Source organism: Excalfactoria chinensis, chromosome 4 (assembly GCF_039878825.1).
Source record: "Excalfactoria chinensis isolate bCotChi1 chromosome 4, bCotChi1.hap2, whole genome shotgun sequence".
In the NCBI taxonomy this organism is placed as follows: Eukaryota; Metazoa; Chordata; class Aves; order Galliformes; family Phasianidae; genus Excalfactoria; species Excalfactoria chinensis.
In genome coordinates this window covers 69,969,461-69,983,376 of record NC_092828.1, presented here as the reverse complement: position 1 = coordinate 69,983,376, position 13,916 = coordinate 69,969,461, and the positions used below count along the sequence as shown (strand labels likewise).

Sequence of the window (13,916 nt, the reverse complement as noted above, 5' to 3'; positions counted from 1 at the left end):
AAGGCAACAGGGCGTGCTGCCTGCTTCCCCTGTGGTTCACCAGTTGAGGCCACATTAAAAATAGGCACTGCCTCTGGCACCTGCTGTGCACTGAGGATAGAGGCAAAGCAAGATGTTCAGGTGCTAGTTTTTATTAGGCTAACTGCTGTGCCTGAGAGAAATAGAAGAGCTTTTGGAAACAAGGTCTTTGAGCTCTCAAAAACAAGTATTGACTGACAAGCTCTTCTGTTTTTCTCACACGTTTCAACTGGTCTAAGAACAGTCCCTGCAGACACCACTGCTGCTGTAGTCTCTGTCTGTTCTGAGTTACGGAACTGTGCTGCTAGAAACAGTGATTTCATTTGAATCTTGCTGTCAGCATCAGTTTTCACTTGTTGAAATGGGATGAGATTGTTTCACCTCAGCTCTTCTTTCAATTGGATGTTACTGGAACGGTGGTGGTAACTTTCATGTCTTACATTTTCTTTGCAACTATCACAGCTGGGGACTTCTTTTTAATTAACGAGAGCTTAAGAGTTCGTGGATGTCAGCTATGAGATATGGTCTGTAATAGCCACAATCTCTGTCATCAGAGCTGTGCATTAAAGGCAGCTTGCATCTAAACAGATTAGGTTTTATTGCTGGGGCCACTGAACAATGCTGCTGTCAGAACATCCCATAAATGTCTGAACACCAAAATTTCTGGGACTTATCTGTACAGATTTGACACATTTTTGAAGTCAGTGCAACCTAAGGCAGTCAGCAGTGCTGTGTAACTTTTTCCTGCTGTAGAGATTCCAACCTCAGCATATTATCTAAGCAAGCTTCTCTGCAAAGTCCATTTGCCAGACGCTCAGCTGATAATAAGCACAGTTTAATTCTGTGCATGTCTGTGCCGCAGCCCCACCAGCAGAGATCTCAGCATGGGTGGATTTGCCCTGCTTTTCAACCAAAAGCACTGCTGGGGCTCTCTTAGTGCTTACATCTCAGCCACCAGATGAAAGCCCCTGTCTGTCACTGCTGTGATGCCACAGGTGTTGGCTTAGGAGCTGACACAAAAGCTGATCATCAGTTAAAGTAATCTAAATTTTAAATAGCCAGGTCTCACTTTCAGGTGCTGTTCTAAGTCCGAGCCTTGCTTTTCTCCAGGAAACTTGGGAACCCACATGGGAACATTAGCTGAGGCCCCTGGTAGTGATTGCTCTTTCTCTTGTCTGATCTGATCAGTGTCTTTGCCACCCTGATGCCTTCTGCCCTGCTGTCCCCGTGGTGGTGCATGGAGCAGGCCCAGCCTTGCTTCCTTCTCCCATCCCTGTCAGAAGCTGCATTTCCTTCGGTGCAAGAGTTGCCCCATTCAGCACTTCCCAGTCATTCACCCATCTTTTCCAAGAAAAAAAAGTCCTGAATTTCTGAGAGAGTTTGTGCCTCTGCATCTCTGCTTTCTCACACAACAGTAAGATGGCAGAACTAGCTCTCTGGTTTTTGGAAGAGCACAAGTCGATGGGAATTAATAACAGCCAGCGCTATGGTAGGTGTCATCTGCTGACAGAGGGCTGTGTGGTGACAGGGGCTTTGCGATGGGCCGGGACAGGAACAGGGCAGGAGGAAAGGTGCTGGGGTGGCAGCAGGCTGCGTGCTGTGCCTCCCTTTGTGTGGTTTGGTGGCCAGAGGCAGTTGTTTTGCCCCAGATTTCCCATTGATGGAGGGAAATGAGCGTTGTCTTCCCAGTGGCTGGATGCATTAGCAGGGCCAGGCAGCAGCCTGACACCAGAGCCAGGCCAGCTCTGCAGAGGCAACAAAGGCAGCTCTCCTCCCAGCTCCGGGCTGTTGCCAGGCAGCAGTGCTCAGATGCTTGGTGGACTGGCTTTGCTGACTGGTGCCCGCTGTGCTGCCGTGGCAGTCTCTGTCCAAATAAACATCTCTGCACCGGTGGGGTGAGTGTGGATTGAAAACGTTGCCGTGTTATTTCAAACAGAAGTGATCAGTGTGAATTGCTGTTGGGTTTCAGTGGGTTATGTGGCTGCAGAATAAGCTGCCATGGGTCAGTTTAGAGAAGTGGTGCAGGGTTTCAAAAAAGGAACTGATGAGATAAAACCCGACCTTGAACGCTGTTTGCAGCTCAGCCTGGCAGGTGTGAGTGGGCCGTGGGCCCCTCAACAGTGCATCCTTCCTGCTGCAGCCTGCTGCTCAGGTTTGGCAGCTATGCCTGCACCCAAAGGATGAACCACATCCAGAGCAGCACAAGGGGCTCAGGGCCTGGCACTGGAATGTGCTTCTCCCCAGGAGTGCAGAGTGCTGGGAGCAGGGCCCAGCGCCTTGCCCAGGCTGCTCTGTGAGCACTGTCTTAGTGTGGGCCAGGTGGCAGTCAGGAATGCAAGGTTCAGCCTGAGAATGTGCTTGTCAGGGGTAATGTTTTCACAGCTCTGTGGCGGTGCCAGCAGTCATGCAACCCAAGGTGTTGGCGGAGAACAAAGGGATTCTGGAGAGCAGAAAGTAATTTTCAGGCATGTACACATTTCTGATGTAAAACTTTTTGAAGCTTTTTACTTACTGATGGAATAAATTGTTTGCTGCCATTATTATTATTCTAATGGATGATAACAACTAGGGCAAAAAGAAACTGCAGCCTGTTTGTTGCCAGTGGCTGATATATGAAAGCTGAGATGTGAAAGAGACTCATCAGCTTTCGGTTGTCCAGGCTACATGAGATGCAAGCAGGTACACAGCAGAAGCGATGAGAGAGAACCAGAATGCTCCTTCCATTTCAGGTCTCAGGAGTTTCATTATGCAGCACTGTTACTGTGCTTACCGTGAGAGCAACGAGGGATTCGTGTACTCATATGTCTGTATGTCTGTATGCTTTGCAGAGCTGACTCTTGAAATATTAATCTTCCTCTGCTCTGTAATGTAATCCTGTTCTACAGCAGCCCTTCACAGTCAGAGATGTTACAGCATTCTTGCTTCCTCCCTGCAGCATTCCAGCGTGTTCCCGGCCTCCACTCCCTCTGGCCTCTCAGATGACCCACAGTCAGTGTCACCATCTCCCAGCTACATGTGGTCCTCCAACGCTCCTCCTCGGTACTCGCCACCGTATTTTCCACCTTTTGAAAAGCCACCACCTTATACACCATAAAGAATGAGGGGAAAGAAGAACTAAATACTTGCCAGTGAAATGATTGTGAACATTTTGTGTTTATATCTTACTGTGGGAGGAAGGGGGGGAATAGATACAGAAGATAATTGCAAACATGAATACTGGATTGGATGGTTCATTCTTGCGAGACTTATTTCAGACGTTTAACCATGGGGTCATGGGGTGGAAGGAAGGGGACATACTGCTGACGTTTTGCAGGGGACCTAAATCCCAGCCTCTTCATTTTACAGTGAGGGTCATGGCGTCCTTGGTTTTTAATAAAGTGATACACGCAGACAATAGATTCTGGTCTGCCTTACTCCATCTTGAGACAAGCTGACGTAAGGGTAGCCAGGATCCACAGCTGACCAGGAGCATCATTCTGCTGGAGGTGAGGGTGCTTGCAGACAGCTCAACCTGATGCTTGTTTTGTGTTTGGCCTTTGGCTACCAGTTTTGGGGGATTTTGTGGGGCTGCAGAGCTTGGCTCACCTCATTTATTGGTTACTGTCTACAGGATGGGAACCCTAGTGAGGAGCCGGGACAGTGTCTTTAATAAATAGAGGTAACTAAATAGGGTGTTATCTTATGTGTCAGCAGAACAATGGGAATATCTATTTATTTATTTATTTATTAGGGGAAAAGCTCAATTAGCTGATTTATTTTGGGACATTTCTTGAGACAGAAGGTGAAATGCAGTTGTCTGCCGGATTCTTTGTCACGATGCTGAAATCAAACCGTCTGGGCGGCTGCACTGCCCACATCTTCAGAAACTGCCCACAAGCCACTGGAGCAATGCAGTGGAAACACTTTTCTTTTTCCTTCTGCTTGGTTAGGACATTAAGCTTGTAATTTTTAACGGGTTGAATCGGCACCTTGAATAAGCAGTGTCTTAGTAGCTGTGTTATGGGCTGCACATAGGGAATTTCCACGACCAGTTCTCCAAGATGTAAGTCTCACATGGATAAAATTCAACACCGTGTAATATAGGATGAAGCTGATAGGAATTTGCAATTATCGTTGTGACTTTCATTTAATCTTCAGCTGATGACTGTGCTGATTGATCTAGATTCCAACAGATTTTGCATGCGTCCTGCATAACAAAAGAAGGTCAGCTTTGTTACGTGACACAGTGTCCTGTAAAGTGTGGTTCTACTCCAGTAAGTGACCTCAGATGACGGCTTTTAGACCTGAGCTGCTCAGCCTGAGCATTCCCAGCTGCTCGCTTCAGAGAGGAAAAGTAAGGTATTGACATTTTATTCCTTATTTCCTAAAAATGGACTGTCCTTTGCATCAGATTGCTGGCCCTAATCCCAAATTGCATACATTTACATTCAGCTCTGCTGCAGACGAGAAGATACCCAACAGCTCAATCTGTCATGCTGAATATAAAATTGGTCCACGTGCCAGGGAGAAAATCAACAGTTACATATTAAGCTGTGGCCTCTACTTTTAAACTGAAAACGAAATGCTGTCAACAAGGAAAATGAACGCTGAAGTCCCTGATCTCACTTTGAAAAGTACACCACACTTTATAATGCTGTTTGCAATACTATGCATTTGCGAAGCCTTGAGGCTGGGCTGCGTGTTAACCTTCTCATTCCACTGTCCACTCACCGCTAGTGTGTTAGGCAGCTCATGGATGGAACTGTTTCTCTGGAAACAAACATAGCTTTCCTCCAGCAACAAGTGAAAAGAGTAGCTGGGGAAGGGAGTACAGTCACGGCATTGAAAGCAGTAGTGTGTGCAGATCACGTCCTGGTGGCGTTCTGTTTTACTGCGGATAGTTTCAAGTGCAGCTCTTGGAAATCTGCATTACTGAAAACAACATATTAAGAGTCTCATCCATTTTATATTATGGTTTTTTTTCTGGATGAAATCTTTTTTAAAGAGATTGTGTGCGATTTCAAATCTACCCGCAAACCTGGAATTTGAAGGCCACGTTCACTTCAATCACAAAATTTGGTATTGCTGCATCTTTGAAATGGGAGGTCCCAGTCCTGTCCCAGTGCCAACAAACACACGATACCATTTGTGCCTGTCTACTGAGCAGGGCTCGGGGGGCCAGAGCACCGCAGGGCAGGACAGAGGCAGATCTGGGAGGGGAACAGAACTGAGCGACAGAGAAACAATAAGGAAACAATCGTGTCATCGAGTTTGACTTGACAGAAGCACTAAACTTAGGGAATTGTCAATCAGAATTCTTGTTTTCTAAGGAATACTTAAGCAAAAATGACATTGTTGCTTTAAATTCACTGTAATACGATGAGGCCGTTGTCACATTGAAAAAATTACCTGTTTTTCTCTTGAATTACGTGTTTCCTTCTGCTCAAGTAAAGCGAGTGTTTCATGTGAATGCAACCTTCTGCACTGTGCTCATCATTTCTAACAGGAATGTAGAACTGTGAACCATCTGTACCCTTTTATTACTTTACCAAGGTCCAATAAACTGGTGTGACTTTTGTAAGCGTTCATAAGCTGCATTTGATGTTTTAACAAGTTTTGTGTTTTAAGAGCGCCTTCAGCGTTCATGGAGGAATTCGGCACAACTGCACCTCTTTAACAACAAACAGTATTTGCTATATTGGGAAACTGGTGGTTCTACCACTGTGGTGGTGGTTCTTCTATTCTGTTAAGCCCCAGGTGCTCCCCTGGCTTCATTGTTTAGCGGCCCTGCCCAAATGAGAAAGCACAAGCAGCCTGTAGGGCTTGCCCTGCTGTTCAGATGGAGCTGGAGCACGGTGGTATGAGCTGTTGGTCCTCTGATGTGGAGGAGTTGATCTGCCACTGAAAAGAAGCATGCTGCACATCTCTAGAATTAAACGTTTTATTTTTGCCATAGAAAGCTCTAAGAACTAAGAATCAAGTATTGATTAATGAAAAGTAGAACGCAACTTTAAAAAGTATGTTCAAGAAAGACTGTACAAATATATACATTACAGATGTGGCAAAAGTTAGCAGTGTTTCACATGGAACAGTCCGCAGTTAATAGCTGTCAAACTCAATGCTCACGTGTAGTTGTTGGCTTCTGCATCTGTTCCTAAGCTGCATGCCTTAACGGTACAAAATAAATAAGCAGCCAGTTTTTTTTTCATCTCCATTTTTATTTTGTTCATTCACTGGAATGCTATGGTATGAATCTCCAGAGAAACCATACAGGACCGACGCCGTCCCCGTTATTACATCTGGTGGCAGCTCCGTTTGGGTTGTCAGCTGTGTGAGAATGGCCGCGAGGTTTGCTGGGTGCGCCTCTGAAATGGTCGAGTTTGATGCGAATGATTTTTCAGATTCAGTCTTTTCCTTTCCTTACCCCAAGGCAATTTCTTAGTCATGTAATTGCCTTTCATGACGTTAATCTGGAAGCTTAATGGTAAAAACAAATACAAGTGTAATAGCCAGAAACCGAAACACAAATGCTCATGGCCCCATTAAAACAAACAAACAAACAAAAAGCTTAAAAAGACGGGATCTGATGCGTTTCCAAATCAATAAATAGTGAATTAAAAAAACAACAACCCACATTATGTGACCTCTGGACTTTGGATATCAAATATCACTTCTAAGGAAAACTGAAGCCCCTGAGACAGCAGGCACGCACGAGTCTTCTAGCAGAAATACAGTTACAAAGCCCTAATTTTCCAGTTTTCCTCCACAAAGAGACCCATCAGTAGGCACAGTTTAAGTTTTTTAGTACATTTGTAGCCACTATTTTTCAGTACAACTGAATGCAGCGTGTGCTTCATTCCATGTGTGTCACGTCCACAACAAAACCACTGCATGACGGTAAGTTCAAGACGTTCCTATGTAGCATGTGGCCAGCTACACCAGGCAATCAGTACTTTATTCTTGTGAAGCTGCTGAAATGCCATCTCAGACTACATCCAACATGTAACATCTGAAAGCATACCCCCTTACATTCAAAGGGGTTGCAACACAGTCTGGAAAGCAACCAGGCATGTAACATTTTTGGCCTATGAAACAGAATTGCTGCGTATCACATGTAAAAAGAAAAGAGATTCTCCTCTTTCTCCCACCTTTGCAGCACCCTTTCTTACAGCTCAAGCTGAATTTGAACCATTTACTATTTAAATACCTTGCACATCTAAAATACATGCCTAAACCTTAACATCGAAGGTTAGAGGAACAAGTGCTTATGTGAAACTTGAAAATAAAAAGGTTTAAGCAATGAGAGCAACAGTAACTAACTGCTATTATGCACAACAGTCTTCCTCAGTAACCACTAGAATTTCTGAGCAGCTTTCATCTCACCACAGAAAAATGCAGTAAGCCACTAAACCTGAAGTGCTACACTACGACTGCTGTTTTTCCTCAGGTCTCCTTCTCTTGCTCCTGTTGGATTTCTCCTAATTATCTTCTCACTGACCAAGAATGTAAGGAAAAGGAGCTATAGAAGCAGCCTAAAAGTGAAAACAGGCGACAAGCAGGCAATTGTAGAGATGATGCAGTGGAGTATGAGGGATGGCAGGCATTTTCTGAACGCAGTCACATCATTATTGTAAGGTGACACCCCCCAGAAATGGGAGAATTAAAAAACTGAATTCCTGTTCCATTTAAAGATGTAGCCAAAGACATACAGGAGATCCTCAGCAGTCTCAGCACCGATGCAGCACTCAGAGGATTCCTCCATCCTAAGTACATTTCAAAGCCTTTGGGATTACTTTTTTTATACCACATTGAAACCTTTCCTAAGGGAGAAGAAAACAAAAGTTTGTGTTCTTGATTCCTGCACTACTGAGCACTGACATTTTCCCTGATGCACAGAGTGAAACAGAATGGCCCAGACGCTGACTATCCTACTTACCATAATGCCTAGCACAATTAAAAGCGTGCTCAAGTTAAACCAAACTGAGTATCTCTCATCGGCAAGAATACCTGCGTGAAGACGGATGATTTGTATTGCTTATAAAAGCACAATTAAGATGCTAGCTGAAAAACGCACTGCTCCAAACTGCTGGATCAGTCATTTTGGACCCTTGCGGTAACATGTTGTTCAGAAAAATAACACAAGGCCTATGATTCTCTTCAGTGGTTTGATACTGAAAACGCTGCCATAGAAAATCTTACTGTTTTCTTCATGAATCATGAAGCACAATTCAGCATTAAAGTGCTAACATGAAAGAAAGGATTTACCTAAGTATGGGTACAGGAAATACCTCGAATTACTTTCGAAATCAGATTTCTCGCTCTTTAGGAGAAAGCTGCACTTTTTTCCAGCCACAAATCCCCATGTTCTGATCAAAATGAACGTACTTGCAAACACTGCCAGCTCCTTGGAAACGTCTGAATCAGCATTCAAGTACACTTTCCAATGAATGGCTTCCACAAGTTATTTGCAGCTACCAATGACCCATCTAAGTACTACCATTTGATGACTTTGTCGAACAAGTTCGCATGTTTTCACTCTGAACAATCTGTTTTACAATTACTTTAATAGTTCATTTGTAAAAGCTGCAGTATATACTCTCTGAAGCCTTTTCCCGGCATGTAATGCATTTCAGTAAGATTCTGGTATTATAAACTCAAATTCAGAACTACCCTCTGATTGATTTTGCTTGAAAATTGCATCATTTCCCTGCGGAACGAAAATATCATCCCAGCTCATTTGTTTGTTTGGAGAATTAGATGTTGTTCCTTCAGTGCTATCCTTTGCTGCGTCAACACGATAAACGATTCTATTCTCGTTTATTACCGGTAAGCTGCTTGAGCGATCAGAAATGTATGCGTACTGTCTGATCCGCAAAGACTTGCAAGGATGCAGTCGATAAAGCTTGTTATCTCCCGAAGGGTCTTGGCTATGAACTGACCTTATGTGTGAGGCCATAATCTGGTAGTTGATGAAAGACTTGCCGCACGTCAAGCACTGGTACCTCCGCTCACCAGTGTGGTGAATTTCATGCTTTGTACGGTATTCTGCAAGAGGGAAAACTTTATCACAGTATCGACACGGATACTTCTTCTCCCAGGAATGAACATTAAAATGTCTCCGTAAACTCGTCAGACACACGTACGATCTCTTACATACAATACAGATGTAGTAGACCCTTCCATCCACTATCAGCTCGTAATGGTCATCGTGCTTTACTTTCATGCGTTTCCTGCTTGAGGAATCACCATCGGATGTTCTAGGGGTTTCATCAGGCTTGGCTTCTCCTTCCTCGGGATCATCCTTAATTGGAATGACTATGTCATAAGTGTCCTCGCCAATATTTGCATAAACCTTGCAGCCTGTGGATAAGCCTCCTATTTCAGTTGCCGTATCTAACGTTATGATTTTCTGCCCTTCTCCCGCGTGTTTTGACGCTATACCTGGAGCAAGTTCCTTGTTGTTTCCAGTAAAAACATCCGAGATTTTTATTTTAAATTCCCCAGGTTTAGAAGATTGCTCTTGTGGAAACGTAACGAGCTGTTTTTTCTGCACTCCCGATCCTTCAGAGGGTGCCGCTTTGGGTACAGAAGGCTGCTGAACTGAAGAGCTATTGCTGACTGAACTAGGACTAGAGGAGCTGATGACATCATCGCTGTCCTCAACCACCTCTTCTACATCAACAGCAGCGGTTTCCACTTCAGCTGAGGGACCTTTATCAGATGGCTTCCGGCTGTCCTCAACCAGATTAATGGTTGGGGGCACGTGCGTTTGATGCGAGGAGCTGACACTGGGCGAGGGGTTCACTGGGGGCCGATTCAGCAAAATGAGCTCAGTTGTCGAATGCTGTGGTATCCCAGGGACGAGCGATTCAGCACTTGACAGGGTTTGGTTTGGGTTCAGCTGATTAGCAGAGGAAGTAAGTATTTGAGCCGATGTGGTGCTGGACAAAAGCGGGGAGCCACCACTGCCACATGACTTTTGGTCAGAAACTCCAAGTGCATTTGGGCAAGGCTGGTTCTGGATTGCAGCACTCGCATCTTTAGTACATTCTTTTGGTGGAACAATCTCAGAGCAGAAGATGACATCGTCGTCATCATCTGAATCAGTCACTGTTATTTTTGGAGTCTCGTAGGCTATGCCATGTAGAGAGAAGGATTCAGTTATAACCGGCATCCAACCCGTCACCTCTCGACCCTCCTGCCTGATGGCAGGTACCTGTGTTTCAGCATCCTTCTGAGTGGGGCCAGAAGCTGAAGCTCTCGAAGCACCGTCTTTGTCCTCGCCTGGCACGCTTCTTCCATCAGATGGAGCTACGGACAGATCGGCTAGGAATTTAATACCCAACTGCTGCCCCGATTTAATCAATTCATCAATTAAGTCGGCTCGAACAGAGATTATTTTGGAACTATACATATAATTAAGTATTTCAGCAAAAATCTCAGCTCTCACAAAGCTCAATTCAACTACTTGCCCAGCCACCAACAAAAGCTGGTGGAAATACGTGCTCGAGGCAGAAAGAATGTTCCTGTGAGCTCGAAACTTCCGGTCCTCCACGATAACAGTAACATCACAGAAAAGCCCGTGGCCACGTTGTTCATTCAAAGACTGAAGGAGTGAACTGGAGTACTGCGTGTCTGTTGCGGAAATCAGTTTTTCCCCCTCCATTCCTGTAAAAAGAAAGTAAGAGGCATCAAGCAAAACCACACACTGAGAACTTTAACTGTATGGCAGCATTTCTGCCTGTTCAGTTTACTCCATCCTCTGAAAAAACAAATCTCCACGTGAGGTATTATTCATAAGCTCGTGTGTCACAGCACTGTGCAGATGTCGTGTTTGTCCACACGAGGCATGTGCAGCCCTAAATATACTGTTTATACCAGGGGAAAAACCCGCTTTCGATTCAGCGGCAAGTGAGGTAAATATGAGAAGCAAGATGCCAGACTGGGCTTCTCTGAAAGGCTGAACGTTAATGATTTATTAACGTTTACATTTATGAATATGATATTATGAAAATATCCCGTACAGTTAGGAGAAGCTCGGGAGCACCCAGCTCTCTAAGGGCCACACAAGCAGAACAGGCAGCCACCCCCGATGTGGCAGGCAACGCCGCCGGCCCTTCTCCTCCGCGTCCCCCGCACGCATTCATTTCGCCGCAGCTCACGCAGCTCATTCCCGCAGGAGGCCGCGGCGCGGCGGCAGCGCGGAGCCGAACCGGCCCGGGCAGCGCCTGACCTCGGCGCCTCAAAGGCCGCAAGCAGACACGAGCGGGAGGTCCCCGCTCCCGGCGCCCCGCACGGCGCAGGGCGGGCCGACGGCCGCCGAGCGCCCGGCCCCGACCCCCCGCGGCCGGGCCAAGTTTCCCACCCGCCGGCCGGGCGGTCGCGGGCCGCGCTAACAGGCGGCGGACCCGGAGCGCGGCCTGCCCGGCGCCGAGGGGGCCCCGCCGCGCGGCCAGGCCGTACCCTCCGCCGCCGCTTCCCGCTCGAGGCGAGGCGGGCGGAACGGAGAAGGGAGAGCCGCGGCGCGAAGAGCGGAACCGGGGCCCGCGTTACCTGGCACCCGCCAACCTGCCCCGCGTTCGCGGGCACCGGGCCCCGCCGCAGCCGCCGCTCTTCGGGCTCGGGCGCCGCCCCCTGAGCGCGGCCGGCAGGAGGCGCTGCGACGCGCTGCCCTGCCCCGCGGGACCGGCGCTCCGCCCGAGCGCGCTCGGCAGCCTTCGGCTCCCAGACCCGAGCGGCTTCGGCGGCCTTCGGGAGCGCCTGGGACGCGGGGAACGCAGACCTCGAGAGGCGGGAGTGGCGGCCTCGCTCCGGCCTTGACGCTGCGCTCCCGCTGCCCGCCTCGGAGCCGCCTAGCCCCTGTCCTGCGGTGGATCGTGTGCGACAACGAAGTGGAGGCACGAGTGCTGCAGAGCCCCGGGATCTTGGCAGGAGCAGGGGGGTCATGCTGCGGCCTCACTTGCGTTGTGCCATGGAGGAGCCACACTCACACATCCTGAGGCAAAGCGCAGCTCCCAGGCGCGTCCCACGGACAGCCATCCAAGCAGCATGCACACCGAGCAGCATGCACACCAAGCAGCATGCACACCAAGCAGCATGCACACCAAGCAGCAAGCACACGAGACAGTGTGTGTGTGTCTGGAGCATTCTCAAAGAGAACCCAAGGTCACGCCACGTTTTATCTGCGGTTCCTGATCTGTTCCTTGTTTCTGTTCCTGCAGACTTTGTGGGTTTGAACCACGAGGTTCTGGATGTTTCTGAAGACTCGGATCTGCCAAGATCAAGCATCTGCCTGTCAGCTCCAACCGAAACCATTGGCACACCCAGTCCTGACACACATCAACAAGATGGTCCTCACACTGCCTGCCTTTGCACAGCCTGCAGCAGAGCTGCCTCTTTTAAAGAGAGGCCTCAGATCGAAATGTCACAAAACCAGCTTCTGTTTATTCCTAGGCTTTTCCTGAGAACTGAACGAGGAAAAAAGAATAACAGGAAAGAACAAGCAGGGGGAAAGGCAGGCTCTGCTTCCTCATGGAACGCTCCCTTGGATCTCCTTTGACACAGGTTCTCAGTCATCTTTATACAGGAAGTTCTATCTGATGAAAACAACACCATAGGCATGTTTTTCTCCTCCAGAAATGTCTGCTGGTTCAACCTAAACCATTCTTTGGCCTCTCATCCTTCAGATCCTCCTTTTGCGAGGGGAAAACGAACTGGTCGGATGGTCCACAGCTCAGCACCAAGCTCTCCGTTAAGCAATTGGAAGAGGCCTCTTTTTTGCTTGTTAATAAGGGAAGTTTGTGGGAAGAAAAACTTGTTTTAAAGACTTGTTCTAAAGAGAGAGAGAGAGAAATGTTCTGTGTGGTGAAAAGATGTGTCTGACATGGGCAGCCGTCGGCATGGAGGCACCCACTGCTCGCTCCAGGAGCTGCCTCAGCGCCGGGCACCACGCTGAGCTGGGGGCTGCATCCATGATGCCAGAGCCCCGGCGGCAGGATGGCTGCTCCTCTGGGTGCTTTTAGTGGCCACAGGGGCGGGTCCCAGCGCCAGAAATCTGGCTTAGCAGCAACCAGCTCTGCCCGTTGGTGTCGTAACCTTGTGTGCCGCGCCGGGGGTGCAGGGCTCGGGCGGGGACAGGGCTGCGTTCCGGTTCCTCCCGAGATGGGAAGCGCGGGCACGGAACGCGCATCACGCAGTACGGACTGGGCTGGCAGAGCCACTGCAGGCTCCCACCTGTCTCGTTCCCATGACCCCGCCGCGAGCAAACGGCAGCCGCGTAAATAACAGCCGTGTCCGCCCGGCGCTCCAGACACCCGCAGCATGGCGGCAGCGCGCTGCGCCCGGGCACGGCGAGCAGCGGTTCCGTGCGAACCTGCGGCGCCATCCGGAGCCGAACCGATGCGGTCACACGCACCCGCACCAACGCGCGGCGTGAACGGCCTTCCTCGTCCGTACAGACACCAGCCGCTGTGCGGGAACGAGGCCGCCCTACGCTGACAGCCGTTCTGACAGCGGCGGGGGCCGGACCGACCCGGGATCGGTGCGAGAGCAGCGCGGGCAGAGCGGCCGGCCGGCACCGGGGATCGCGCCCCGGCGAGCGCTTCCACTCGCTGCCTCCTCATCCGGGTCCGCACCGTTTGCTCCCCGGCCGCTCCCGCAGCACCGCCGAGACCGGCTGCAGGCCCGGTCCGCCGTCCGCCGCGCGGCGCTGCCCGGCCGAGCCGGACCCCCGGCGGCTCCCGGCCGCCGCCCGCGCTGCCTTACCTGGCCGCGGCTCTGCCCGCGCCTCCATAGTGCCGGGCGGTGACAAAAGAGCAGCCCCGCCGCTGCCGGGAACGCCGCCGCCGTGGCGCCGTGTTGCCGCACGGGCGGCTGGGGCAATGCGCCCCGCGGGCGGGGCTGCCCCGCTTCCGCCCCGC

At 49.3% G+C, this 13,916-nt stretch overlaps 2 protein-coding genes across 4 annotated transcripts in view; one reads left to right on the top strand and one right to left on the bottom strand.

Annotated features, from left to right (window-relative positions):
- TMEM255A (transmembrane protein 255A) overlaps window positions 1-6,205 on the top strand; it is a 22,968-nt gene extending 16,763 nt beyond the window's left edge. For both annotated transcript variants that reach the window (XM_072334348.1, XM_072334347.1), the window contains exon 9: window positions 2,954-6,205. In XM_072334348.1, the coding sequence (XP_072190449.1) occupies window positions 2,954-3,112 (159 nt within the window). In that variant the 3' untranslated portion in view covers window positions 3,113-6,205. The remainder of the gene's footprint in view (window positions 1-2,953) is intronic.
- On the bottom strand, window positions 5,925-13,916 carry ZBTB33 (zinc finger and BTB domain containing 33). Of its 2 annotated transcripts, none has more exons than XM_072334330.1 (2): window positions 13,762-13,916; window positions 5,925-10,665 (listed from the first exon to the last, which is right to left on the bottom strand). In XM_072334330.1, the coding sequence occupies exons 1-2, from the start codon at window positions 13,787-13,789 to the stop codon at window positions 8,627-8,629; spliced, it is 2,067 nt and encodes a 688-aa protein (XP_072190431.1). In that variant the 5' UTR covers window positions 13,790-13,916; the 3' UTR covers window positions 5,925-8,626. The 2 variants fall into 2 exon arrangements, with proteins under 2 accessions (XP_072190431.1, XP_072190432.1); XM_072334331.1 differs by lacking the exon at window positions 13,762-13,916 and adding an exon at window positions 11,551-11,620.

Excerpts from the sequence above, each read along its gene's own strand:
- ZBTB33 (XM_072334330.1), bottom strand. The coding sequence starts at position 13,789 with ATGGAGGCGCGGGCAGAGCCGCGGCCAG. Across the intron at positions 10,666-13,761 it reads GCGGGCAGAGCCGCGGCCAG|GAATGGAGGGGGAAAAACTG; the intron begins GTAAGGCAGCGC and ends TTCTTTTTACAG.